Source organism: Brassica napus, chromosome A9 (genome assembly GCF_020379485.1).
Source record: "Brassica napus cultivar Da-Ae chromosome A9, Da-Ae, whole genome shotgun sequence".
Taxonomy (NCBI): domain Eukaryota; kingdom Viridiplantae; phylum Streptophyta; class Magnoliopsida; order Brassicales; family Brassicaceae; genus Brassica; species Brassica napus.
In genome coordinates, this window is record NC_063442.1 from 35,866,156 (window position 1) to 35,893,216 (window position 27,061).

The window sequence follows — 27,061 nt, forward strand, 5'->3', positions numbered from 1 at the left end:
ACAATGAAACTATGCCAGCTCGGTTTTATATCTTGATTCAGCAATTTAAAAGTTAATTATGGTTATGAGAAGTTTACGTTCACGTGTCAATCCTATCTTTCTTTGATATTTTTCTCCTTTTTATGTCATTTTGGTTATTGCTTGATATAAATATTGATTTTTGAGTTTATTATCATTTCTTGTTTAGAAAATGATTAAGATTTAAAATTATTAAAGAGATAAATACTTAAGTTAAGATCTGAGTCTTGTGCAGGATAAATATTTTATATTTATTACTTATTTTATCTTTTTCTGCATATTATAAAATATTAAAATAATAACTATATATTAAATAACTAAGAAATCATTTAATATTATGTAATAAATTGGCTTGCACATATAAAGCAAATGGCCACTCTTGTTTATTCTCAATCATTTTAGGATAAATAAATTAAAACAATCAATCTTATCTATCGTATATGATATATAATTAAATGTAAACGATATGAAGTAAATATATATTAGCATAAACACTATTAAAATAAAATTATTTATTTATATGATTTTATTATCATTGTATCTTATTATAGAAAAAAATTAGATATTGATCACAAAATTTTATGTTAGAATTTTAACAGTTTAGTAATTTATACTCATTTTAAAAAATTCAAAATACAACATATACGAAAAAATCCAATTTTTAATATATGATTAATGTAATTGTGTAATTTAGTTTTAATAATAAATGATTAAACAAAAATGATAGAAAATATACAAATTATTAGCAAATCTTCAGTATTTAAAATCATTAATTACTATATTTAAAATCATTAATTACTATATATATCATAATCACATTGGGTAATTCTGTAGGTTTTATTTAAGAAAATAATATATAATAAATTTCAATTTGATAAATGAATGGTCCATAATGAACATATTATATAATATATCATTCCCTAACAATTTAATTTTTGACTAACAAAATTCTCAATTGATTTTCAAGCCGCAACGTAAACAAATTAACATTCCAATTACGTGAAAACTCAGCATGACACTTTTTTATTTGGTGTTAACTACATGTTCTAAACTTTTTAAATGTTTATCTATTAATATATAAGTGACGCTAAACCATTGATCATTAATTTTTAACATAATAATTTTAACAGTTTTAGTAATTTTGTCGTTTTTAAAAATTTTAAATATAACATATACGAAAAAATCTATATTTTAACTTTATAGCTAATTTGATTGTTTAAATTATTTTAATAATATAAAATTAAACAAAAACGATAGATGAAATGTAAATTGTTATCAAATCTTTATTATTAGAATTATTAATTGTTATATATATATTAGTCATATTTGGTAATTCCGTAGTTTTTATTTAAGGAAATAAAATAAAATATTAATTGTACTCATGATTATTTTAATAAAAAATATAATATATACTTAATTGGACCAACATATTTTCTAAAAAATCTGAATTTTATTATGGTGATGACACGTGGCTATGTTTCTCGGATTTGCATAAAAACAAAAAATAAGTAATTACTGATTAACAAGATCAAGGAAAAGCCCAGTATGTATAAAGAAGGCCCAAATAAGGTCCCATATTATAAAATCTCTTTATCTTTGGCTTTCCAGCTTCCAAGTATGAAATAAAATATTGATTCAAATCGGAAAACAATAATAATTATCGAAACAAAAAGAAAAAACAAACTTACTAATGAGCCAAGCAAACAAAAAGCTGAACCACGGTTAAAAAACTAACAACGATTCAGACATCAGTATAATAACTTCTCCTATCCTCGAGCTGCTCTGTCTACAAGCCTTACCACAGCTAATCAGACTCTGATCGTTTCTTTAGCAGCATCCATAATCGAAAATCATACTTTTGTCTGTGATCATAAGAGAAGATCAGTCTGTTTCAACTTTCAACTAAGCAACAAGACTTAACAGTGTGTGATGAGATTAACAAGATATAGACTGACCAGTCCTATGACGATGATGATTGAGATGCTTCTGGTAGTCCCTTCTCCAAAGACAAATCGTGGTTAGAGCCTGAAAGAAGATACTGAAGATTATTCTAAAATGATTCATTTGCTATCTCAAAAGTCCAGTTTCATATATGTTTCTTGGTGCTATAGAATCTATTCAGTTAAAACTTCATATGTTGATATACAAACTTATAAGGACTAATCTATTTGAGGAGTAGAATTAACTGTTAACTGAATTAGGTAACAAGGACCACAGTGCCTACACAGTTATAACGCTAGAAGATTAGTTAGACAATTCACCTTTTCGTGAGGATGAGAAGATGGAACCGTGGCATAAGGTCCAGTACTGTCTCAAAGGCATGTGCATCCATGGCCTTGGAGGAGGGAGATCAAGCCCTAGTTTCGATGGCATTCTGGAAAGACAACCAGAAGGTAACTAAAAAACTAAAAAGAGAGGAAGCGAGAGTGGCTAAAACTTGTGGTTTAGATTCACCTTTTCCCACTGAGGACTCCGCGAGCTGAAGTAGTCAGAGATGAAGCTGATATTCCTGAAAACATTGTTGTATAGTGAGGCAAAAGAATCTGTCCTATGCTTAAGAAGTTGCTGCGAAGATTGGAAACCATTAGAACTGGTTTCTTCTCAGGACTATTATTGCTTCTGTCTTGAGAATCATCACTGGAGGAGTTGAGGATATTCTTCTTATAGTGTTCAATTTCAAACCAAACACCACAAGGGAACCTTTGACGCCTGACAAGCCAGATCATAATCTCTGCATACGGTGTTGCATGGATGATAGAGACGGCGAACTCAATCAACATACATATGGAGTTGACTGAAGTGCTTGTAATGGTGAAGAAGATGAAGAAAACTGAAGTTGTTGGCAAGAGAAGGAGAAGAGGAGTGAACAGAAGAGATCCCACCACATGTTGCTTCACAGTGTAACCATAGCTGTCCATCCTTTGACGTAGAGGATTCATTTTCCGTCCTCTAAAAGAAACAAATAATCATTCAAGATAAGGTTTAAGCAGAGTACTAATTAATTTAGTATTCAATGTTTACCTGAAGAGCCTCCACAAAGCAGCTAAAGCTTGGATTTGGTGAGAGTACACAAGTGTGATTGCCCAATGAAGAGCAGTTACATGAAGCGTTGCAAAGGTAATGACATCTATAACAAAAGCAGCAGAGACTGTTGCACCAAAGGTGATTCCCATGACGGCAACTGCTCTGATCAAATAAAAGATGAAAGAAGCCATGAAGATCCAGAGAGTAGACCATATCTGGATTACATTAAGAGACACCATCCCTAGAACTCCAGCCAGCTCTGTGTTTAGCTTAAACCCTGCTGGGACTCCCATCAACCACACACAACCGGAACGTAAAATATCGTTTGTAAACTCCTTTGCAAAGTGGAATAGCCACGAGCAGACAGATCCGGTGTTAAACATTAGAGCTAGACCAATCAAGTTCCCCAAAATGAGATCAACAGCCATGGCTGACCATGTAGAATGTCTTTGCAGTGCAGATTTCTCTGCTTGCTCCACACAGGATATGGACCTTGTGAAATCCAGAAGAATAGTCATAAATCGATAAGCACATACACAACATCATTATCAAATCAGATTGAACTTACGTCATGTTGTTCTCTTGAAGGAAGATTGGCCAATACAAGATCTGACAACTGCGTATTCTGAAGTTGATCCATGTATTCTTGAGTACCTTCCTTGAAGCTATACGCACCAATGAGAAAATAGGGAAACTTGAAAGTAGATAGAAGAAGTGGATAAGGCTGTAATATAGACTTGATAAAGAGCTTAAAACCGCGGCGAGTAACCACCATGTCAAAGTAGATATCCTGAAAAGTAAAGACGCAAGCAGTTAAAACAGCTAACAACAAAACATAGAGGAAGCACTGAAGTAAAAGCTCACTGAGAGCTTACAGGTAACTAAGAGAAAACTTTCGGGAGGAAGTCTCCAGCTGCGTGGATAGCTTCTTATACACTATCTCAGCAGACGTGGCGCAATTTATGGAAAGAATCACAGTTTCCTGCTTACGTAAGAATAAGATAATATCAGCAACAAGTGTAGAAAGTAACAACACAACAAAAGAGAATCCTTTTGGAAAAGTACTCAAACCATTTCAATCAGAGGCTGCCTCTTGTGTAGATCATCAACCCAACTAGGTTTCTTAAGAGGAGCTTTTGTCTGAGGAGAAGAAGCATTCCAAAAGCTTAAGGAGAAATGATGAGAACCAAACACTGGAGGGTCATAGACTATAACCTGACATGTCCATGCTTATAGAGTCAAGTACTGTGGTGCATAGACTAAAAAAAAAGAACAATACAGGAGAAAGACATCATGAACTTACATACGTGTACATCACATTGAGATACAATATCGCCATTCCAATGTATATGATGCATTCTAATCCCACGCTCTGAAGAAGAATCGTGCACCATATGAATCCAGTGACTGCTCACAGAATCTAAGCCATCAACCTTATGACAACCACAGCTTAGGCTACTGTACCTCCACATATCTTCATCTGTTGCATTCTTGGGTGCGTTTCCATTAGCACTAAGACACGAATCATAACGACCAAGAAGAGTAAACGCTGCTTTATCCCGTAAGGTCAAAGGCATCTTCTCATTAGTTTCATGGAGTACGTCCTGTTAGACATCACAAAGAGCAAATTAATCACAATGCTAGAGACAAAGGGTAGTTCAAAAAGTAAAGTTATTTACTTGGAGGCTAGATCCGCTATTGGAGGACAAGGAGCTTTCATCAGCGACGAAGGCCACAACAACGTCAAGACAAGAAGAGGAGTGGGACACGAACCATCCAAAGATTAGACTGTGAGTGGAATCATCAGTTGATGAAAGCATGTTTGGCAACCAAATCCTACATTGTCTCTTCATTTCAGCTCTGCAAGATCCTAACTTTCGATCGATGCTATGGAGAAACAATCCAAACCCCAACAAAAGTCTGCGGCTTTAGGGATGGGGGAGGAGATCTCCGGAAACAGAGTTAACAAGTGAAGTTATTCAATTCATTTGAACTGAGATTAGGTCACCGATTCGACACAACAGAAGGAAGATGCTGGAATTCAGACAGAGAGAGACTAATGTCGGAGAAGAAGATGACGAAAGCAAGTGTAAAAGAGAGACCTTTGGCTAAAGCTAACAACGCCTCTCCCTCTCTCTGTCTCGGGTTCGAATCTCAAATGAGTATATACACGGTTACACGGTCGTGTTACTGCATGATTGTCGCAAATGATTGGGTTATTGCCTCTTCGTTTACATTTCACTGAGATCTACAATCTGTCGCAAGTTGTTAAGCCATTTTCAACAAGACACAGAGACACGAAATTTAATGTAATTTCATCTTTAAAAAAATATTAAAATTGATACAATCAAATTTGGTGCAATGTAACAATTACACCAAATTTTAAATAATACTATTCATCACACCGAAATTTTAAAATACATATTTTATCATATTTTATTTAATAATAAAGTTCAATTATCATTAATTAGTTTAATTTGTAACTAAACATAAACATATTGTATTATTTGTTTTTTACATTATTTTTACATAATTATTTTTTATACTTTTCAATTAATAAATCATTAAGTGAATATTATCATTTACGTCATATTGTAAACGATAAATATATTATTTTGTTATGTGCTTTTCATATATATTAGCTTGTAATTTTGAATATAACTAATATTGTATATTAAACCAAAAGTATAAATGTAAATAAATTTTATAAACATAAAACTAAAAAAAAACAAAATTAACAAATACAATATCTAAGTGTGATAAATAATTATTTATCAATTACAAATAATAAAAATAAAAATTATTAAAACTAAAAATTAAATAATATATATTATTTTTAGTGTAAAATTTGGTGTTATTGTTTGATGATAAAAAAATTTGATATCAAAACATCAAATTTGATGCTATTGTTGGAAATATCTTTACTCCTTTCATTCTACGACAATAAATTTTATATAACTTTCACACATATTAAAAATGTTTAATGTATAGTAATAAATATTTTGAATTATGCATAAAAACAATTTCCTATAGTTTTAAATTAGTAGTTTTAGTTAAAACTTCTTGAATTCTTTTTCTTAACTTATAAAATACGCATAGAAAACCTGAAAAACATATCTTTGTAAAACAAATTTTATCTCAAAAGAACATTTATCTTTGTGGAACGAGAAAATATTGGTTTTATTATCGTTTGGCTGATTGTAAATCATAAACTATTATTCATTTCGCAATTGCCCGATTGATCGCGCAAACAATAGCGTTTTAAATTGCTAAAGAAAAATAGAAACTAAAAGTTGAAATTTTACGATTAACCGCTACAACTTGTCGGAAGAACCAACAACAAAACAAACAACAGCGAACCAAACATGCCATGCAAACAAGCAAAGCCTACGTGACAAATTCATACTAAATCATATGGTATTTATTTCCTTATTCATGTATTTCTATATACTATCTCACATTCCAGTTTCTACTTTTAGGTGGATATTAAACAGTATTTCAAGATACACAAATCCAATATGTTAACTTGATTTCAAAATAATGAAAAATTTATTTCCATGGTGACTACACTGATGTAACTTGTATCAGCACTAGAATCTTTAACCTCTTTTTACTTAAACATCAGAGAGAAAATCAGTGCTGTCTTGTTGTTTCTTCTTCCTACGAGCGTCATCAAGCTTACTAGAATAGGTTCCAAGCGCTTCTGTGATGGCTTTTGGCAACCAGAACCCAGGCCTCTCAAGAAACGGTGCTCTGTCAATAACCAATGGTTCTCTCAAGGTTACATCAATCCCCTGATAAGTCCACAACGCTAACGTTGCTTCACCTTTGAGACCAAGGGAAAACCAGCCAAGACCAGCTACTGCAACATCGATGCTTTTCACCTCCCAGCTACTTCCTGTCACTTTAATCTCCTTCTCTTCCCAGTTTCCCAATTCAGACGCTCTCTTCTCTCCTATTGGTGGCTATTTAACCAAAAAAGGGGTTTCAGTTACAATTTTTGATGTTATGGAAACGGTGAGAGAATAGACTTGAACTCACCTGCAAGCGTAAACCGGAATGGGACTTGCGTATTTCGTCGGAGTTTTCAGTTTTTCCTAGATGCAATGAAACACTGTGTGATGCCCATACTGTTATGTATATTGTTTCAACTGAAGCACTAACAAGGTCTAGCCTCACCAGCCCACCAATGTGAACAGACTGTCCTGCCTGCAACATAAAGATTCAGCAGAACCAGCTTAGTTCTTGGAACAAGAAAACAGTTCAAGTCTATTCTTTCTTGGAACAGTTCATTTGCTTAGAATTAGAAGAAGCTAGGCCTGAGATTTTGAACCGAATCAAATCAAATTTTCGGTTAGTTCAATTAGGAGTTCGGTTCGATTCAGTTGGTTTTAAGAAAAAGTTTGGTTTTCGGTTCAACAATCGGTTACTTCAGTTTTCTCAAAACAAAAATTATAACCAGACCATACCAAAAATCCGAACCAAACTAACTACATTATGAACTAAACTAACCAAATTTAACCAAACTTATCTGCAATTTTAACAAAACTAAACCAAAATCTAACCAAAATACGAAATTTCAGTAGGATTTTCAAAAACCAAACTAACCGAACTTTACTTCGGGATAATTAGGTAAGATTTATGTCAAACCGAACTAACCGAAAAACTGAACTACCCAAACCGAACAACCTAGAAGAAGCTCTCTAGTGTTTAAAACTTGAGGATAGAAAAACTTTATATATAAGTAAAAGAGGGCTTGCCTTGACTCTGTAAGACCGAGGTTGAAGCTCCTTCCTAATCTCCACCATTTTCCGCTCCTCCGAGTTCAATCTAAGAGACATAATGTAAGGATGCAAAAGACCAGGAGTGTCATACATCTTCGCCTTTGCAGACAACACTCCACCAATCCTCAATATCCCCAGAGTTGTTCCAGGAACCGGAGCCTCCGTGAGCCTCGTGACCTTTGCACCGTCTTTCTTGGAGAAGGCATTGATCAAAGTAGACTTCCCAGCATTCTGAGCTCCAATAACCCACACGTTTCCTCTAGGACCAGCCAGTTCCTTGATGTAAGCTAACAGGTTCTTGATACCAAGATCTTTCCTAGCACTGACCATATACACACCACTCAGCTTAGGCGCTCCTCCAGCCTTGGCGCGATGGCGCACCCATCTGTCTAACCTCGCTGGTGAAATCTGCGATGGGAGTAAGTCTACTTTTGTAGCAACGAGCACGAGTTTGGGTAGGTTCTTGCCCACCTTAGGATCGTTCTCAGCCTTCTGAAGCGCCTTGAACAAAGAGTTTGCTGCTCGTTTGGGGAAAGAGCCATCAAAGTCCACACAGTCAACAACCATGACTACAACTGTAGTACTTGAGTTCCTACTCATTGGTTTTATCAGTCTAGTTGAGATCATTCTATCGAAATCGAAATCAGGTAAGAGATTCTCAGCAGCTTGGTTCTTCACTTGGCCGTAGTTTCTAAGAGAATGGCAACGAGCACATACGGTTACATCATCATCATCTTTATCCTTCTTGGCTTCCTCTCTAGCTAGCTTCTTCCTCTCTGATTTCGAAACTCGTTTCTTCTCGACCATCTCCTCTGTTACATTACCGTATCCAACACCAGCTGGAGCAAAGCCGTCTAGCTCAACATCGTTTCCTTCCTCCTTCTCTTCCCACTCATCTGACTCCCAGTCAAACTCATCCTCACTCTCAGAGTCACTATTCTCTAATACATTCGTGATATCATCATCCTCCTCCTCCTCCTCCTCATCATCATCAACCATTTCAAACCCATCAAGCTCATCTTCAGCCACCTCCTCCAAGCTCTTTACAACGACCTTTCTCTTCTGATAATACCCGGGCGAATCAGAATCACTGTCCTGCATAAAAATCCCACAACCTGGACAGACAAGCTTCCCATACTCCTCATCTTCATCTCTCCCTTCACTCATCATTGCCTTCTTGGGAAAGATTGTCCCTTTAACTCTCTCCACGCTTTCAACAACTTGCTCTTTCTTCACAGCTAAACACTTCACAACACATGTCTTCTTCTTCCTCTTCGTCTCACTCAACCCTATTGAAAAAGTTGAGACCTTTCCTCAGAATCCCATCACCAAAACGAGTCTCAACAAAGAAGAGAGAATATTACCTGAGAAAAATTGAAAGTCCGGTCTGGGTATGAACCGGTTAACGCTAAAGCTTGCGTCTTTAAGCTTTGGCTTTACTCTGCAAATGTTCACTGTACTTGAAATCAAAACCACCATCTTCGTTTCAGCAGACTTGTGAAGAAATCGCGCCGGGATAAGCCAACTCCGAGTGAGAGCCAAAAACGCAGCGTATTGGCTCGAACTTTCGATACTTCAAAACTTTACAACTCTAAACCCTACAAGTAATTACGTAAACACCCTTCAAACTATATCTTTTATGTTTTGTAATGGACTCGTATAATTAATTGTCTTTTCTTATACGTGGAATACGTTAAAGACTCAAACTTTAAAACAGAGACGATAAGGTTGGGAGACCCATCACGCGGACAAGAACTGAGCTTAAACCCCATTTGATAACTTTTGTGGGAGCTCCGGCGAACAAAAATGGCGGCAAAGTTTATAGGCGGAGTCTGTTCATGGCGGCGCTTTTCAAGAAACTTGGACAAGAGAACAGCATCATCATCTCGAGTTCTTATCTTCTCTGTTCGGTCCTCTCATTCCATGGATGACATGGACACTGTCTATAAGCAATTGGGTATCTCTCCTCTTCATCTAAATATAGTGTCATTGAGCTGAAGCTGATGAGTCTTCATATAAAGTTGGGAGCTTTAAATTTTTGAAAAGTGTGTTTTTTTTTTGTGAATTTTGCTTTGGTATTTGTGTAAAAATTTTGTTTTAAAATTTGGTCTCAGGACTGTTCTCACTAAAGAAGAAGATCAAAGATGTTGTTCTCAAGGCGGAGATGTTAGCACCGGATGCTCTTGAGCTAGAAGAAGAGCAATGGATTAAGCAAGAAGAGACATTGCGTTACTGTGACTTATGGGATGATCCAACCAAATCTGATGAGATTTTTCTCAAGCTAGCTGCTCGTGCCAAAGCAGTTGATACTCTCAAAGACCTCAAGTACAAGGTTCTTTTTGGTTTTACTTCAAACAACTCTTCTTCATTTGCAAGACGTTTAGTTTTGAGTGTGTTTTTGTTGATTAGGCCGAAGAAGCTAAGCTAATCATACAGTTAGATGAGATGGATGCTATAGACTACAGTCTTTTTGAGCAAGCTTATGATTCATCCCTCGATGTGAGCAGATCCTTGCATCACTATGAGATGTCTAAGCTTCTTAGTGATCAGTATGACTCTGAAGGAGCGTGTATGGTTATCAAATCTGGAGCTCATGACACAAAATCTCAAGTCAGTTTCAACATTCTCAAGAACCTTTCTGTCTTTACTTTCTATATGTTCTTATAACATTTTTTTGATGATTTGCAGATGTGGACAGAACAAATTGTAAGCATGTACATCAAATGGGCAGAGAAGCTAGGCCAAAACGCAAGAGTGGCTGAGACCTTGAGGAATAGAAATGGCGTGAGTTCAGCCACAATAGAGTTTGAATTCGAGTTTGCTTATGGTTACCTCTTAGGTGAGAGAGGCGTGCACCGTCTTATCACAAGTTCTACATCCAGTGAGGTATATACATTATGCTTCTCATGATGAATCACTCTCCATTTGTTAAAGAGCTAAGAAGATGTTTTCTTTGTGATAGGTTTGTTCAGCGTCTGTAGAAATCATACCGTTGTTCTTGAGAGCATCTCCTGATTTTGAAGTAAAGGATGAGGATTTGGTTGTAACGTATCCTGCAAAAGAGAATCATAAACTAGCTGAGCAGATGGTTCGTATTCAGCATCTTCCGAGTGGCATAACTGTAGAATCTTCAGGTATTCTTGAGTTGTGTAACACTTTGGTTAAGTGCATTTTGTGCAAGATTATGATATAAGATATGTTTTGATGCAGGAGAAAGAAACCGGTTTGCTAATAGGATCAAAGCTCTAAACCGGTTAAAGGCAAAGCTGCTTGTGATAGCTAAAGAACAGAAGGTTTCAGATGTGTATAAAATCAACGGCAAGAACATTGTGGAGCCATGGAGAGTAGAAGAAACCAGGAGATATGTCTCTAAAGGTCAGAAGATGGTGGTTGATTTGAAAACCGGTTTAGAGATTTTGGACCTTAAATCGGTTTTGGATGGGAACATTGGGCCACTTCTTGGAGCTCATATTGGCATGAGAAGATCCATTGATGCCATTTAATTAATTGAGGCTTTTTTGTTGTACACATAAAATAGTCAAACCACTACAAGAAAACGTAACTTTAACAAGGAAGTTTAACGAGGAAAAATAATCCTCGTAAAAAAACGTTGATTTTGCGAGGAAAGTACGTTGAGAAAGAAAAGCATCGTTATTTCGTCGTAAGTTAACGACAAAAAATATTCGTCGTAAAGACGATGTAAATTGACGTGGCTTTTACGAGGAAATAGTTTTTCCTCGTAAAAGCCACGTAAATTTTGCGAGTGCTTTACGACGAAATATTTTACGTGTACTTAACGAGGAAATTTTGAATCCACCAACTTGGTAGGTGGCTCACGTTTTTTTTTTGCCATACAATTAATTTTCGTCGTAATTTCATAGTAAAATTACAACTACCAGATTCGAAATTTTCTATAAATATGGATGTTGGAACATCATTTTAAACACACCAACAACAAAAAACGTGAAAGAAAAAAAAATGGCTGGCTCTGGGACTATTTACGAGTTGCGGAATTGGATGTATATGCATAGAGATGCTAACGGGAGAGTGACGAAAGAATACCTTGCGGGGCTGGAGACATTTATGCACCAAGCAGATTCAACACCGCTCGCCCAAGAAAGTGGTAAGATGTTCTGTCCTTGTCGGAAATGCAACAATTCGAAATTGGCAAACCGTGAAAATGTTTGGAAGCATTTAATAAATAGAGGTTTCACGCCAAATTACTATATTTGGTTTCAACATGGAGAAGGTTATAATTATGATCAGAATGAAGCTAGTAGTAGTAATAGCAATTTTCAGGAAGAACGGTTAATCATCATTTGCATAATGAACATAGTTACCATCAGGAGGAGATGGTAGATTATGATAGGGTTCATGATATGGTAGCTGATGCATTCGTAGCTCATGATGAAGATGAAGAACCTAATATAGATGCAAAAAAGTTTTACGGAATGTTAAACGCGGCGAATCAACCACTTTACAGTGGTTGTAGAGAAGGTCTCTCTAAATTGTCGTTGGCTGCTAGAATGATGAATATTAAAACTGATCACAATCTACCTGAAAGTTGCATGAACGAATGGGCGGACTTGTTTAAAGAGTATTTGCCGGAAGATAATGTGTCTGCTGATTCTTATTATGAGATTCAGAAATTAGTTTATAGTCTTGGGTTGCCTTCGGAGATGATAGATGTCTGCATCGACAACTGCATGATCTATTGGGGAGATGATGAGAAGCTAGAAGTATGTCGATTCTGCAAGAAGCCACGATTCAAGCCGCAAGGACGGGGACGTAATAGGGTACCGTACCAAAGGATGTGGTACCTACCAATTACAGACAGATTGAAAAGATTGTATCAATCAGAGCAGACTGCTGCAAAGATGAGATGGCATGCCGAGCATACTCAGACGGATGGTGAGATGACTCATCCATCAGATGCAAGAGCCTGGAAACATTTCAACAAAGTACATCCGGATTTTGCTAGCAATAGCCGGAATGTGTATCTCGGATTATGCACAGATGGATTTAGTCCGTTCGGAATGTCAGGGAGACAATATTCATTGTGGCCAGTCTTTCTTACGCCATACAACCTGCCACCGGAGATGTGCATGCAACGGGAGTTGCTATTCTTGACGATATTGATACCTGGTCCGAACCATCCAAAAAGGTCCCTGGATGTTTTCCTACAACCACTGATAAAAGAGTTGAAGGATTTGTGGTCAACAGGGGTGAGGACGTATGACTGTTCAACGAAGACGAATTTTACGATGCGAGCTATGCTTTTGTGGACCATAAGTGACTTTCCTGCATATGGGATGTTTTCTGGATGGACTACACATGGGAGATTAGCTTGTCCATATTGTAATGGAACGACAGATGCGTTTCAACTGAAGAATGGTAGGAAGACAAGTTGGTTTGATTGTCATCGTCGATTTCTTCCCATTGGCCATCCTTACCGAAGAAACAAGAATTTGTTTAGGCACAAAAGGGTTGTGAGAGACACTTCTCCATCATATCTAACTGGAGAACAAATTGAAGCACAAATCGACTACTACGGAGCTAACGAAACAGTTCGTTGGGGTGGTAATTGGCATGTCCCTCGTAATATGCCTGATTCTTACGGTGTTCATCACAACTGGCACAAGAAGAGTATATTTTGGGAGTTGCCATATTGGAAGGATCTTCTTCTGCGCCACAACCTCGATGTGATGCATATAGAGAAGAATTTCTTTGAGAACATCATGAATACAATATTGAATGTCCCAGGGAAGACAAAAGACAACATAAAATCGAGGTTGGACTTGCCGGATATTTGCTCAAGAAGCGAGTTACATATTAAAAGCAATGGACAAGTTCATATTAACTTTGTAAAACCTAAAATTTAATTATATAATAATAACTAGATCATATTACAATATTTTTTTAAAAATCTAAGATTTTGAATTTATTGATTCTCATGCTTTATAAATTGTAATTAGCAAAACTAGAGATTTTTCCCGGGCTACGCCCGGGGTTAGACAAATGTAAATGTATTTTTTGTCGTAATATAAATATATTTAATATATATAATGCACATTATAAAGTATAAACCATATATTGAATTAGAAATGAGTAAACTAACAATTTATCATTTTTACTATCTAAAAATATATAGAAAATGAGTAAATATGAAATGAATAAAGAATAGTTAAATCTAAATTATAATCCAAACATTTCTTATTTTATATATTGGATTATCATGAAAAACAAATTATTAATCATAGGTAAAGTCATCTGGTTGCGATAAAAATGAACCATATATTACATGTGTAAAATCTGAGAACATACTACATCACTATTCTAACATAGTAGATATTCAAAAATTTATATTTTTTGCTTGAAATCAGTGAGCTTGCACTTTTTATTAACAATTAAGTTCTAAGTCACAGTATTAGAAATTCCTTATGGTATTTAGAAATTCTTTATGGTATTTAGAATCAATATGAGTTGATGCCACTTATTTTGATGACTGCTATCCATTGTAGAACAATCCTCGAAAAGTAGCAAAAAAGGCCTCAAACGTTTACATCAACTTTTGTTTAATGCTAAGTCTGAAGTGTTTATAAACTTTAAAAACTATTAATAATAAATAATAACTGTAAAACAGATTCTATAATTTTTTTATGAAAAGGAAAAATTATATACTTTATTTTCACATTCATTACCAGTGATTATTAATTTGATTATCTTCTTATGTTTCATATTTTTAAGCATAACTATCTTTTTTATGATCGACCCATGTTCAGCGTTCGTATTTATGTGTTTCTTTGTCGTCGATTTCTTTGTTTTTCATTCTCTTATAGCCATTAATAGGATATAAACAACAGACTTCTTTATTTTTGTCCGTTATTTTTTATAAGATTTATTATGTGATGTTTTTCCGAAGTTTGTGTGATTTATTAATCTAGATGGAAGTGATAATGTAATTTTTGGGTATGTACTTATATCAGATGGGTTTGATAATTTTTCTGGTAATTATATTATATTTTAGGTGAGCAATTAGAGTGGACATATTTGATTATAAGCTAATTGTGGGTTGCCAAAAAAAAAGAAGCTAATTGTGGATGTGTTTTATTTGTTTCTTTTTGTTCTTTTTCTAGTGTTTAATGCGATATGTGTTATTATATTGTTAATATTTCATCTTAAAATTGTAGTTCTATATTTTGTGCTACTCGGTGGTGTTTTTGGTTTGGTTGTGTCCCAGAACATAGGAGATGTTGTCCAAGATTGATGGTCTCTTCGTCTATAGAATATAAATGCTTGGCATCTTTACAAAATGTTGTAGTGTTAGATTTGAGAATAATTAAAAACAGCTTTAGATGCAATATCAGATGCCATTTAATTTGATAATATAATTTTTTCTTAAATAGTTTCAAATATATATAGAAACAATTGTTCACCTAAAATTTGCTTGCTTTATGTCGTCTCTTACTGTCACTGTTTAACGAAATTTATAGAGCAAATGTATTTTCGAAGCAATCCTGGTTACATTGGTTTACAAAAAGGACATTGGTTTTTTTTTCTTTTGCCTCTTTAATACAAATACGTAAACCTCTACGACAAAGCTCATATATATGCGTACTTAATCCATAATATAAACAAACATATTTTTCCCATGTAGTTTCATACCCTACAGTACTAAAAGATAAGGACGTGAGTCCAAGTATATCTTTGACTTTGAAATACAAAATAAATAATATGAGGAGTGGTTCGTTTCTTCAGAATTGTATTCTAACGTAGCCTGTCTCTTTGCTCACCCGGTGATTAGTAGATTGATTATTTTCTCTTTATGTGATCTTTGTAGTGGATAAGATCTGGAATCTCCATCATTGTTTGTTAGTTATAAGTGTAATATATCGGTAATTCACGAAATGAATCTAGATCCTATCCCTCAAAGATATAATTGAACTTGTGCATATCCAAATCAATCACAAAGTAGGTTGGTCATGTCCAAGTGATCAACACGCACACACACATCAACATTAGCACAAAGCTCTGAAAATTAAATGTGCGATTAGTTATTGAAAACTAAATGAAAAATTTGTAATCCAGCCCGAATTAAATATCAGAATAACTATCGTCGTAAATTGTGAAAAAAAATTGTTTGTAGTAGAACTTAGCTGAAGACTCAATATTCACCAAATCAGCCATGATCTTCGACATTTCTCTGAATGGAACTGTAGATTATCTTCTGAATCATTCTATTTTCTTCATTTTCGCAGACATAAATCTCTGCAAAAAAAAATATGGAGAGAAAAAACATCCTAAGCTCGCTCCTGGTCAGGTGCTCTTGAGTCGCCACACTTAATTAAACAATCTCTGTTTTTCCTTCAGCCAGCTCGTGTATTCTATATCAAACACCACTTCTGCTGCTTTGCATTGCATTTCCTCATTTGTTCACAAATTTTCAGTTTTTTTAATCTACGGATTTTTCAGTCATATAAATGAAACTGTTATGTACCAGAACTGATATTGCCAGGACCAATGGGTAGTCCACGTTGCTGTTGATCTCCTCCTAGGAGAGACACTCCAATGAATACGCCCTAACCAATGTTTTTAAACCCGACCCGGACACTGAACCGGACGACTTACCGGGTCGATGGGTCATTGGGTCAACCGCGGATTTATAAATGAATTAATTTTATTATATAATAATATATTATCTATGAAAAAAAAAAGTTTACTATATATTCTAAATGTTTTTTAAAACATAAAATAATAGTTTAGATATATATATATATATATATATATATTATGTTTAAAAAGTATTTAGAAAATACTTAACTTTAATTTTTATATTTTTATTTTTCTTTGACATACAAAATATCAAAATATAGTTTAGATTATTTAAAATTTTCTGAATCTAAAAAAGTCAAGATATAAAATTCTTAAATATTTAAATATCTAATGTGAATAATAAATTAGACTTCAAATTAAAAATAAACCAAAAGTAAAAGATCATTGTAATAAATTGTCAATAGTAGAAATAAACTAACACCAAATCACATCAACTAATTTTAGTTCTCTCTACCCTTGTTCACTTCATTTTCTTCAAGTGGCATAGTGAAGTTTTCACCAAAATCTAAAAATCACATATATAAAACTGAAAACGAAATGCCTAACTTTTTTTTTTGTCAAACTTCTTAATTGGAAACTTAGAATATAAAACATAATCTAAAAACTAAAAAAAATGACGTAAAAGTTATTTATTGGTTTAACCAGTGGTTCAACCGGTATCGGGTTCCGGGTTTTAGTGGGTTTTTTCGGGTTTTTGTAGGTTTCTAAATATTGGATTTTTCACAAAACTCAAACCGGATTTTTTCTGGATCACCGGGTTTACCGGTTCAACCGCGGATCCGGGTCGGGTTTCAAAACACTGGCCCTAACTATATAACCATCAGTAATCAAAATAGTTACTTTAAGATATTCGGTGAAATAAATAATTATATATGTACATACTTATACGGAAAGACATGTAGACTTTTTTTCTTGGGATTTGGCCTGTTGAATCTCTTGTTCTAGGTGGGTGAGTGTGATCGTACATGACTTGAGTCAAGTTGATGAACTTAACACGTAAATAATTTACCAAAGTAAATCAAGTCAATTTACTGACAACTGTTATGGGCTAAAATCATCGACATACTCTGTTCTGACAAATAGAAACCAAAATACATGAGAGTTAATTCGTGGACGATCAAGTTTACATACAGAGAAAATATCTTACCATTAGATAACTAACAACTCAAGAGTCGAGAAAACAGAGAACTGTAACCACACCATCTTGAGTGTGAAGAGAGTTAAGTTACTGATGGAGATGGAATCATTCCTGTCTTCCTTGCATAAGAAAATGACTGGTCCGTCTTCACCGTTCGCCTTCAGCTTATACTTCTTCCCGATCGTGTGATGAGTCAGTCATTCACCGCTATCATTCAGCTCTATCATCATTACCGTCTCCTACCGTACACTCGTTGTAGACTCTAAACTCTGAGTCAATCAGAAAAAACTCTCATGTAGCCACTGAATTACAAAAAAAGATCATTGCACAAATCTGAGCAACAAAGGATTTAGCTCCGGATACTCCTAGAGACAGGAGCGTGTTCACCCGATGATCCACAAATGTAGAAAACCTTCAGTTTTTGTTATCTACACGTTCTTCCTAATACCATGTTAGAACTTTTTATTCCATTTTTCAATCTCAATTTTAGACACGACAATATTTAGCTAGGCCACCTTTATTGTCTTTGCGGCTTTGCCACCACCAGCTTGGCCTCTTCCTCAACCACCTCTAACAACACCTCCATGTTGGTTTTGGCTGCAATAATCAGTGGCTTGTTTAAGTCCTTCTGAGTGCAATCATCAAAAGGATCACTTCGCAAACTCAACTATTCTCTTGTGAATGGAAAAAAACAAACAAATATCAAGACTTACCCCCAGTAGAAACAGCTAGGGAGATCAGAGATGGATGAACTTGATGCGCCGATACAAATGATGAACCACAATCACTATCTCATATGGGTTCTGAAGCTTCTTAAAAGCTTCACCTAACATCTCATTCTCCATACTTTTCTGGAAGGACCAGAAAACTCAATATACGTTTTTCTTGCTTATGAGTATCTACTTAACTAATAAAGATAGAGAGACATGCACTTCAAAGAAGAAATAAAACGTATTACCTTTTCTTATATTCTCGGCTGATATAAGCCATGTAAGCACACAGCTGAGTAGTTGCGAGCACGATTCAGTAACCGAGCAACATCATCTAACTTAACTCCATGCACTATAGACTGCATAAACTGTGATGATAAGGAGTGGATATCTAACGGTAGAAAAACACAGCAATAAACAAAGGAATCACTTTTACCTTTTATCCTTTCTTTGACTTCTCCATGTCTTTTTTCTATCTTCCTCCTCCTTTTTTTTATGGTCTCTTCGGTTTTACACCATCATTTTTATGCTTCTTCTAAGCCTACTAAAAGACAAAAAGGAAGCAATTTTGTAAGTTAAAATGTATGATACCAAAAAACAAAAACTTTCGCAGGAGGAAAAGGAATAGATGAAGCGTTTCAGTTTAAGAGAACCAAGAAAAATTAGGATTGTCATTAATTTATTTTTACCTTTAGATGCATAGTTTTTCACTCGTTTTAGCTTTATTCAGTGATAATGGAGTAATCTTAATTTTAAAAATCCGGGCATATAATTATCTTAGTCAACAAACACCTAGAGGACTAAGAGTCTAAGAAGCTAGAACTCACAGGAATAGACTCGAGAACTTTAGAAATGGTGGGCGTAGCAGCTTTCCCTTATACAAAAAGAAAAAACGTGGATACGCCAAGAACCTTATGGTAGAACATCCACGGTAGAATCTGATCCAATCCAGCTGATGTGCTAGTCGTGATACATATCTGTAAATTGCCCAAATCATAAAGTTACCAACTTTACAAATCCCAGAGACAGATCTGATCAAATCAATTCAAATCAACAATCTCTTTGATTACAATACTTGAGGTACACATAGCAATGCCCGAATCATAAAGGGGAGAACTTTACAAAACCCCCAAAGACAGATCTGATCAAATCAACAATCTCTTGGCAAAAAACTCATTCTCGAAACACTTGAAAACAGAGGACTTTACATTACCTTAGGCTTTAGATTGGAATCAACACCGAAGTTCCAATCACGGTAGTAAGGAAAAGAAGGGGAAGAGCTTCGAGACTAGGTTCGAGCAATCAACCCTTGCCATTGGAGGATGAAGATGAGGCAGGCGAGGAATCGATTGATTGGAGCTGGGATATAATTGAAGTTGGAAGAAGGGTTCAGAAGGGAATACGAAAGGGAAACAATAACTTTTTGGAAGAAAGGTCGTCGATTGAAGAAAATAGGATGTGTCATCTGATGTGTCAATTACTTATGTTTTAATTGGATAATTTTTTATGCTGAGGTGGATAGGCTTAATGGAGCTCATATATCCCTTTTAATATAGTATATATAGATATATAGAGGGTTGGCAGAAATCGTTAATATCTGTGTAGTAGAGTTTGGCAGAAACTTTAGTTATCCATTCTCCTAGATTAGTATAACTTTAATTAGTTTACGTTACCCATGACCAGACTAGTTAATTCGTCAGTTTGCACTATAATTTAATGCTGTTTCTTTGGTTTTGATAAAAGTTAAAACCATAATTTATTGCGGTTTCTCACCATCATCATCTCAGCAATTACATTTTTTTTACTAACTCAGCAACGCATAAAAAGGGTAATGTAGAAATCTAATTTATTGTTTACCAAAAAATTCTACGGGCATTTAAGTATTTTGGATTTTAGCAGTATGGATTTAGCAGATTCATTAGTATACCGCCCTATTTTCCTAAGTAGATTTTGCAATAGTTTGACATATGTAATCTGAAATTTACTGAAATCAATTTTGGTTTTACAATATTAACTTAACCAACTAAAATATTAAATCTCATAAAAAAATTATGATTAATTAAATATATGTTTTCTGTGTTTTTTCATTTATATAATTTTAAACAATATTTTATGTATTTTTTTGTCGTACATTCGTAAATATTTAAAATAGAAAAAACATAAATTTTTGGGCAAATTTCCAAAATAGCACATTTCTAAGTTTCTATCACAAAAATAGCACTCAAAAACTAAAAATGACCAAAATAGCATTTTATTTTTTGAAAAATTTAAATTTTTTTATTTTTCAAAATTTGAAATCTTATCCCCAAAACTTCACTTCTCAACTCTAAACCCTAAAACCTAAACTCTAAACTCTAAATTCTAAACCCTAAACCCCATCAATTGAGTACTATTTTTGTGATTTTTGATCTTGAGTGCTAGTTTAAGAACAAAAACTTGATTTAGTGCTATTTTGGTATTTTTCTCTAAATTTTTATATAATTTTAATTAATTTGAGTTTCATTCTGATATATAGTAATTTATAAGAAAATAAAACACGCTAAAATATCATATTAATTCGTTTTTGGATGTGAATATGATATTAATTTGTATTTTCCTTTTGTCAATATATATATATTTTTTAATTTTTAAATGATAATATAGGAAGAAAAAAAAGGAGAAAGGCCAACTGTCAAAACGGCTTCGACTCCAATTTTTCTCGTTTCAAACTCTTTTTTCAGTTTCAACTTCTTCCTCTCCCTCCTCACCATCCTCCTCTATATACATACTACCTCCCCTATGGATTATTCATAGTGTCGTATCTCCTTCTTCTTCTGCATTCTCACATGGCGGGTCTGTTCTACTCCTCCTCAAAACCCCCTTCGTCTTCTTCTTCCTCTTCTTCATCATCATCACCATCCTCTTACTCGCGTCTTCTACTGCTCGTGACCCTTCTCCCTCTCTCCCTCGCCTGTTTCGCCTTCGTCCTCCAATGGCGCGGCGGACTCGACGACCCGGTTACCCACTGGTCCACCACGGATCATCGCGAGTTCCCCGGAATGGCTTCGACCCACGAGAAACAACAACGCTCCTTGCGTGGTCGTTCGAATTCCGATTCGGGATGCGTTGATCTTCTGGGTCAGAGCCGTGCGCCTTCGTTTCCTTATTTCAGGGATTGGAGCTTCGATTACCAGTCGGATCTGAATCCTAAGGTGGGTGATCCAATCTGGGTTTCCTGATTTGGTGTTGAATTGCTATGATCTGATATAAAGTTGTGTTTTTTTCTAATCTGGGGTTCATGAAATGGCTTAAAGATTCTGACTTTTTGAGAATTTTGATATGATAGATATGTATTACAACAAGCACTTCTGCTGGGTTAGAGCAAACACTGCCGTGGCTTTTCTACCACAAAGTTATTGGAGTTTCAACGTTTTATCTATTTGTTGAGGGGAAAGCTGCAGCTCCAAACGTGTCTCGAGTTTTGGAGAGCATACCAGTAAGCTCTAGAGCTTGATCCGTTGATTTGTTTTCTTCCTGTAACCAGTAGTTTTCTTTTCGTGTCTTCTTATGACCAATGCTATTTTTCTTCTGCAGGGTGTAAAAGTTATACACAGGACAAAAGAGTTAGAAGAGCAGCAGGCTAAAAGGTACTTATGGTGTGAGCCTTTGTGGGTTTTTTTTCTTTCTTTTGTGCACATGATATATTCTTTTTCCTTCGTGAAATGGTAGAAAAGTAGTTTCTCCCTAGTTGAGTTTAGAGAAGTTCTGAATTTTTGGCTTGGGGCTGTGAAGAATCTATCAATTAGCATCAATTTTTTTTATGGTTAGAAAAGATTAGTAATGAATATGATGTGCCTGCATTGTGATTGATGCGTCTCTCTTCTTTACCTTATTTCGTTTCCTTTTGGTTTACAGCCGGATATGGAATGAGACTTGGTTGGCGAGCTTCTTTTACAAACCTTGTAACTATGAATTATTCGTGAAACAGTCTTTGAACATGGAGATGGCAATCAAAATGGCTCAGGTATCTATTACATTTTTTCCATATAGTTGAATTACGCCATGTGGTAATACTATATATGTTATGCTGTGTGTATTTAGGATTCTGGTATGGAGTGGATAATTCATCTTGACACCGACGAGCTTATTTATCCTTCTGGAACCTCCTATGAGTATTCTTTAAGGAAATTGCTTGGAAATATCTCTGCAGACGTTGACGCAGTTATCTTTCCAAACTATGTGAGTCTTACGGAGTGGAGGATTTTTCATCTTTATACTGAATCTAATTCTTCTTGATTCTGGATTTTCATCAGCGTTGTCTCCTTGTTTCAGGAGAGCAGCGTTGAGAGGGATGATATCAAAGAGCCTTTCAGTGAGGTACTGAACTTTATCATCTTATGTATTTACTTGCTTCTTAGTAACCATCTGAAGATTGTTTACGCATTTCTATTGTAGGTATCAATGTTCAAGAAGAACTATGACCATCTTCCGAGGGATGTTTACTTTGGAAACTATAAAGAAGCCACTCGTGGAAATCCAAACTATTTCTTAACCTATGGAAATGGAAAAGCTGCAGCTCGTGTTCAGAACCATCTTCGTCCCAATGGTGCTCATAGATGGCACAACTACAGGAAGAGTCCAAAGTATGCTCTTCTCTCGTTGGGCTCTTAGACCACTTCTTGGTCTATCATTCTAGAGTTGTTTATTCAATAGAAACTTCTTTTGCATGCTTTTTTCTTTGTAATGAGACATTGACTTGCCTGATCCTGTTAATTTCAATTGTGGCATCATTTTTGACAGAGAGATCAAACTAGAAGAATCGGCCATTCTGCACTACACTTATCCCAAGTTTTCAGATCTTACTTCAAGACGTGATCGTTGTGGTTGCAAGCCTACTAAGGTGGATGTTAAGAGATGTTTCATGTTGGAGTTTGACAGAGCTGTGAGTGGGAAATTGATACCTTTTCTTTCTTGCTTACTGTTCTGAAGCATACAAGTCACAGCACTTGGTCATCATTTTTGTGTAGGCATTTATCATTGCTTCAACAGCAAGCTCAGAGGAAATGCTTCAGTGGTATCAATGTTGACTCAAATACAATCGTTCCTTGATCCCATTTTTTCCAATGGTGCATTCTAACAAGCTACACTATAATACAGGTACAGAGAGCACGTTGTGTGGACGGACGCAAATTTGAAGTTGAAACTCCTTAGGAAGGGGATTCTAACTCGCATTTATGCCCCCATGGTAAGAAGTAACCACAAACCCAAACCTTGTTCTTAATGCTTGGTTTTCCACAAGCTGCATTCATCTTTTTTTTTTGTCACAGGTTATAATCCAAGAGTTAAGAGAGGCAGGTGTGTTCAGCTCGGTGGTAACCTCAGCTCACATGTCTCTGAACAACTCTTCAACCGTAAGCATAAGCCGAGAATCATCTCAGGCTACTGGTAGGAGGAGGGTGTTGGAAGCTCATCTTGATATTGACAGTGAATCTCAAGCATCAGCCATACCACCACAATCACCTCCAGGCTTGGAAGCAACCCAAATGGAACCATTATCTGAATAGCTTTTTTTAAAGATGAGGACCGTAGAATGATATTCACAGGTTTTGAACATGAGCTCTGGTGTACATTTCGGAAAAGGTTTATTCCTTTATAGGTTATACACAGACACAGATGAATAGGAGGAAATAGAATGTTAGCAGGCTTCTATTCTATGTAATATCCAGAACATTTGATCATGTTGATTATATTACTTCAAATACAAAGTCATCGCCTTTCTGATCCAACTGGCTCTCTTCTGTGTTATGTTGTTTCTGACACAGTTTGTGTCTTATGGGTTCTGAGTTACTCAGCTGATGTTTGAGCAGGAGCACCAACTTTAAAAGAAGGGACTTTGACAGCAACCGTTGCTTATTTGGTTAGGACTTAAATGTCAAAAAAAAAACTAAATTATGGGCGTTTTTAGCAATTCTGATTTCTTGTGGGGTGAAATTGAAAACTTTGTTATACTCTTGATACGGTGTCGTATCGTCGTCTCCAGGTTGAGCTTGTGACGCGTGCGGTGGTTTAGCGAAAAGTCTGAGACTCGAAGGAGAGGAGCCAACGGATCCGCCATGACTGCTCGTAAGAGAACTTCTTCGGTGGCTAAGTCAGAGAATCCGCCGCCGGCGACGAAGGAGCATAAACCCACCGTCGCTTCCGGCGAAGATTTCAGTCTAGCACCGCCGAAGCTGGGCGTGATCTTCGTGATCTCTTCGCTTCTGTGCTCGCTCTACATCTACCTTCTCTGTTTCCACTACAATGTCGATGATGAGCTGAAGCGTCCGATCCTCATCAACGCCGGGCTTAGCTTGGTGGGGTTCTTCGTCACGCTCAAGTTGATTCCGGTGGCTGCTAGATACGTTCTGAGGCGTAACATGTTTGGGTTTGATATCAATAAACGAGGCACTCCTCAAGGTGAAGTCAAAGTGTAAGTCTTTACTTCTTTTAAATTTGTTTCCTTTAGTTGTTAAGGTTTCAAGTTGGTATTAGTTTTCAATCGTTTTTTCTTGAATTGGATGTCTCTTTAGATTTGATTTTGTTTGGGGTTGAAATGAATGTTTTATCGAAGTTTAAGATTTGATTTGATCTATGTGGCATTTTACTTCTGCTTGTGTGGTGGGATTAAAGAGCTTTGGTGTGGTGAGTTTCACCATTTCTCACTTTGTGTTCATCTGATCTTTTTGTAGGCCTGAGTCGTTGGGAATCGTTGTGGGTATTGTCTTCTTGATTGTGGCGATAATCTTCCAGTTCTTTAACTTCACTGAAGATTCATTAGTAAGTGTGCTTGTTCTCATAAGCTACAAGCTTGCTTTTTAATATCTTTTAGCTCAGTAAAGGGTCAACGATTAGGCCAAGCTCATGTAAAATGTAATATTTTGTTGTTGGACGGATGTGAACTATGAAGTTAGTACCTCTTGGCTCATTTAGTGCTTTGAAGACACATTTTGTAACAATCTGGCTTAATGACTCTATGTTGCAGTGGCTTGTGGAGTACAATGCAGCACTAGCGTCTATTTGCTTCATGATATTGCTTGGGTTTGTAGATGACGTCCTTGATGTGCCTTGGAGAGTGTAGGTGCACTTCTTTATTTTGTTTGTTTAAGTTCATATGTGAACTTTTGTTTCAGATATTAGTTTTTGTCAAAATTTGCAGGAAGCTTCTCCTGCCATCTTTTGCAACCCTTCCACTCCTGATGGCTTACGCTGGACATACAACTATCGTTATACCTAAACCTCTTGTTTCTTATGTTGGCTTGGAGATACTTGATCTAGGTACAATTCTTCCTTTTTTTTACTTAGTATTATATCGTGCAGAAACTAATATTCAAAGTGATTTTGCTTAATTGTATTGTTATTGTGGCAGGACGGATATATAAGTTATATATGGCGCTACTGGCTGTCTTCTGCACTAATTCTATAAACATTCACGCTGGTCTGAATGGCCTTGAGATCGGACAAACCGTAGTTATTGCAGCTGCTGTAAGTTCTGCAGTCAATATTCTTCATTATTTGGTTTCTCTTAAGTGAAGATAATGATGCGTCTCAGTTACTTGTAGATCTTGATACACAACGTTATGCAAATCGGAGCATCCGTGGATTCTGAGCTTCGTCAAGCTCATGCCTTCTCTATATATCTCACTCAGCCATTGATGGCAACATCCTTGGCTATGCTTGCTTTCAACTGGTATTACTTTCAAGTCTTTTCTCTGGAATACTTAAAAAGTGGATGCTTACTCTAACCACATTCATGTTGTTTAGGTACCCTTCTGCAGTTTTTGTTGGAGACACTTACACAGTCTTTGCTGGAATGACTATGGCAGTTGTTGGCATTCTGGGTCACTTCAGGTGTCTACTTAGTTTCATCATTTGCGGTTTTGTATCTAATTAAAGTGTGAAGCTTGCAACTAACTAACTAACTAACTCCATCTTCTGAAACTTCTCCCTTCCAGTGAAACCCTCCTAATCTTTTTCCTTCCTCAAGTGTTGAACTTTCTGTTGTCACTTCCGCAGGTTTCATCTCTTTTCTCCCTCTCACACTTTCTTTTACTTATCAGTTGCTTTGTTAATCATCTAACTAGCTATTTGTGTAACTCTTTAGCTTGCTGGCATTGTGAAATGTCCACGGCATCGTCTCCCCAAGTAAGTTTATTCTTTCCCCTCTTACATAAAAGCAGAGCCGACAACGGATGAGTACGTGACTCGTCCTCTCTCTCTCTCTTTTTTGAACCAGGTTTGATCCTGCTACGGGATTACTAACGGGAACAAGAGATGGGACGCTCGTCAACGTCTACTTGAGGATTTTTGGTAGGAAGTCAGAAAAGTCTCTGTGTATTCATCTTCTTGTTTTCCAGGTAAGCTTCTTAATGCCCACTCACAGTACAAGTTGGCTTGTTGTTACTTGTGAGAGAGAGATTACAAAATTGGTTTTTGCGTTTATGTTGCAGGCACTAGCTTGCGCCTTCTGTTTCCTGCTTCGGCATTTTCTTGCTGGTTGGTACAAATAAATCTCTGCAACATGAAGAATCTTTTAAACGGCTCCTCGTTTTATCTCTTCCTTCAAGAATCACACATACAGAACTTAGTTTTGTTTTCATATCCATTAGCAAAGATAGTTTCCATCCTTAAAACGCGATCAGTGCTAGTGAATCTCAAAAATATAAGTATATTGGTATTTTGTTACATTTTCATCTTATTGTAGAGAGAATGAACCAGATTGAAGCCAATAGGTGAATCAAAAACCATTTATCATGGAA

General features: G+C 35.8%; 5 protein-coding genes and 1 long non-coding RNA gene across 8 annotated transcripts; 3 read left to right on the forward strand and 3 right to left on the reverse strand.

The window, feature by feature from the left end:
- Positions 1 to 1,564: 1,564 nt before the first annotated feature.
- LOC106368018 (phosphatidylinositol N-acetylglucosaminyltransferase subunit Q) lies at positions 1,565 to 5,327 on the reverse strand. 2 transcript variants are annotated; one of them, XM_048741213.1, is made up of 10 exons: positions 4,722 to 5,327; positions 4,350 to 4,646; positions 4,114 to 4,257; positions 3,918 to 4,024; positions 3,611 to 3,832; positions 3,040 to 3,534; positions 2,473 to 2,967; positions 2,280 to 2,392; positions 1,974 to 2,043; positions 1,565 to 1,880 (listed from the first exon to the last, which is right to left on the reverse strand). In XM_048741213.1, the coding sequence occupies exons 1-9, from the start codon at positions 4,893 to 4,895 to the stop codon at positions 1,979 to 1,981; spliced, it is 2,112 nt and encodes a 703-aa protein (XP_048597170.1). In that variant the 5' UTR covers positions 4,896 to 5,327; the 3' UTR covers positions 1,565 to 1,880; positions 1,974 to 1,978. The 2 variants fall into 2 exon arrangements, with proteins under 2 accessions (XP_048597170.1, XP_022546898.2); XM_022691177.2 differs by lacking the exon at positions 4,722 to 5,327 and having other exon boundaries at positions 4,346 to 4,622.
- A 1,232-nt stretch (positions 5,328 to 6,559) lies between these two features.
- Positions 6,560 to 9,435, reverse strand: LOC106368017 (GTP-binding protein BRASSINAZOLE INSENSITIVE PALE GREEN 2, chloroplastic-like). The gene is made up of 4 exons (XM_013807885.3): positions 9,191 to 9,435; positions 7,803 to 9,115; positions 7,084 to 7,251; positions 6,560 to 7,007 (listed from the first exon to the last, which is right to left on the reverse strand). Exons 1-4 carry the CDS (start codon positions 9,303 to 9,305, stop codon positions 6,657 to 6,659), a joined length of 1,947 nt encoding a protein of 648 aa, XP_013663339.2. The 5' UTR covers positions 9,306 to 9,435; the 3' UTR covers positions 6,560 to 6,656.
- A 68-nt stretch (positions 9,436 to 9,503) lies between these two features.
- Positions 9,504 to 11,462, forward strand: LOC106368016 (peptide chain release factor PrfB3, chloroplastic). Its single transcript, XM_013807884.3, has 6 exons — positions 9,504 to 9,783; positions 9,941 to 10,158; positions 10,236 to 10,436; positions 10,515 to 10,712; positions 10,789 to 10,960; positions 11,037 to 11,462. Exons 1-6 carry the CDS (start codon positions 9,633 to 9,635, stop codon positions 11,327 to 11,329), a joined length of 1,233 nt encoding a protein of 410 aa, XP_013663338.2. The 5' UTR covers positions 9,504 to 9,632; the 3' UTR covers positions 11,330 to 11,462.
- A 5,991-nt stretch (positions 11,463 to 17,453) lies between these two features.
- Positions 17,454 to 20,401, reverse strand: LOC106364930. 2 transcript variants are annotated; one of them, XR_002654273.2, is made up of 7 exons: positions 19,501 to 20,401; positions 19,115 to 19,264; positions 18,724 to 18,831; positions 18,536 to 18,646; positions 18,291 to 18,428; positions 18,093 to 18,174; positions 17,454 to 17,846 (listed from the first exon to the last, which is right to left on the reverse strand). It is a non-coding gene; the product is annotated as an uncharacterized LOC106364930 (long non-coding RNA). The 2 variants fall into 2 exon arrangements; XR_002654272.2 differs by having other exon boundaries at positions 17,454 to 18,005; positions 19,501 to 20,400.
- Positions 20,402 to 20,868: 467 nt separating this feature from the next.
- LOC106368015 (glycosyltransferase-like At3g57200) lies at positions 20,869 to 24,062 on the forward strand. The gene is made up of 11 exons (XM_048741214.1): positions 20,869 to 21,478; positions 21,613 to 21,762; positions 21,861 to 21,913; positions 22,182 to 22,290; positions 22,368 to 22,505; positions 22,599 to 22,643; positions 22,722 to 22,909; positions 23,067 to 23,208; positions 23,294 to 23,340; positions 23,424 to 23,511; positions 23,594 to 24,062. The coding sequence occupies exons 1-11, from the start codon at positions 21,113 to 21,115 to the stop codon at positions 23,828 to 23,830; spliced, it is 1,563 nt and encodes a 520-aa protein (XP_048597171.1). The 5' UTR covers positions 20,869 to 21,112; the 3' UTR covers positions 23,831 to 24,062.
- Positions 24,063 to 24,299: 237 nt separating this feature from the next.
- Positions 24,300 to 27,061, forward strand: LOC106368013 (UDP-N-acetylglucosamine--dolichyl-phosphate N-acetylglucosaminephosphotransferase-like). Its single transcript, XM_013807882.3, has 11 exons — positions 24,300 to 24,735; positions 24,995 to 25,082; positions 25,288 to 25,379; positions 25,462 to 25,580; positions 25,672 to 25,787; positions 25,865 to 25,992; positions 26,067 to 26,153; positions 26,258 to 26,318; positions 26,407 to 26,447; positions 26,539 to 26,659; positions 26,753 to 27,061. The coding sequence occupies exons 1-11, from the start codon at positions 24,380 to 24,382 to the stop codon at positions 26,810 to 26,812; spliced, it is 1,269 nt and encodes a 422-aa protein (XP_013663336.2). The 5' UTR covers positions 24,300 to 24,379; the 3' UTR covers positions 26,813 to 27,061.

Bases quoted from the DNA above. Each gene is read 5' to 3' on its own strand.
- LOC106368015 (XM_048741214.1), top strand. From the start codon at position 21,113: ATGGCGGGTCTGTTCTACTCCTCCTCAAAACCCCCTTCGTCTTCTTCT. The intron at 21,914-22,181 runs GTACTTATGGTG...TTTGGTTTACAG, and splicing joins GAAGAGCAGCAGGCTAAAAG to CCGGATATGGAATGAGACTT. The intron at 22,506-22,598 runs GTGAGTCTTACG...TCCTTGTTTCAG, and splicing joins CAGTTATCTTTCCAAACTAT to GAGAGCAGCGTTGAGAGGGA.
- LOC106368018 (XM_048741213.1), bottom strand. From the start codon at position 4,895: ATGAAGAGACAATGTAGGATTTGGTTGCCAAACATGCTTTCATCAACT. The intron at 3,833-3,917 runs GTAAGCTCTCAG...TTTACTTTTCAG, and splicing joins AAGTTTTCTCTTAGTTACCT to GATATCTACTTTGACATGGT. The intron at 2,044-2,279 runs GTGAATTGTCTA...ATCTTCTTTCAG, and splicing joins CTTCTCATCCTCACGAAAAG to GCTCTAACCACGATTTGTCT.
- LOC106368017 (XM_013807885.3), bottom strand. From the start codon at position 9,305: ATGGTGGTTTTGATTTCAAGTACAGTGAACATTTGCAGAGTAAAGCCA. The intron at 9,116-9,190 runs GTAATATTCTCT...CTTTTTCAATAG, and splicing joins GGACTTTCAATTTTTCTCAG to GGTTGAGTGAGACGAAGAGG. The intron at 7,252-7,802 runs GCAAGCCCTCTT...TTTATGTTGCAG, and splicing joins CTCGGTCTTACAGAGTCAAG to GCAGGACAGTCTGTTCACAT.
- LOC106368013 (XM_013807882.3), top strand. From the start codon at position 24,380: ATGACTGCTCGTAAGAGAACTTCTTCGGTGGCTAAGTCAGAGAATCCG. The intron at 24,736-24,994 runs GTAAGTCTTTAC...ATCTTTTTGTAG, and splicing joins CCTCAAGGTGAAGTCAAAGT to GCCTGAGTCGTTGGGAATCG. The intron at 26,154-26,257 runs GTGTCTACTTAG...TCTCCCTTCCAG, and splicing joins GGCATTCTGGGTCACTTCAG to TGAAACCCTCCTAATCTTTT.
- LOC106368016 (XM_013807884.3), top strand. From the start codon at position 9,633: ATGGCGGCAAAGTTTATAGGCGGAGTCTGTTCATGGCGGCGCTTTTCA. The intron at 10,437-10,514 runs GTCAGTTTCAAC...GATGATTTGCAG, and splicing joins CTCATGACACAAAATCTCAA to ATGTGGACAGAACAAATTGT. The intron at 10,961-11,036 runs GTATTCTTGAGT...GTTTTGATGCAG, and splicing joins CATAACTGTAGAATCTTCAG to GAGAAAGAAACCGGTTTGCT.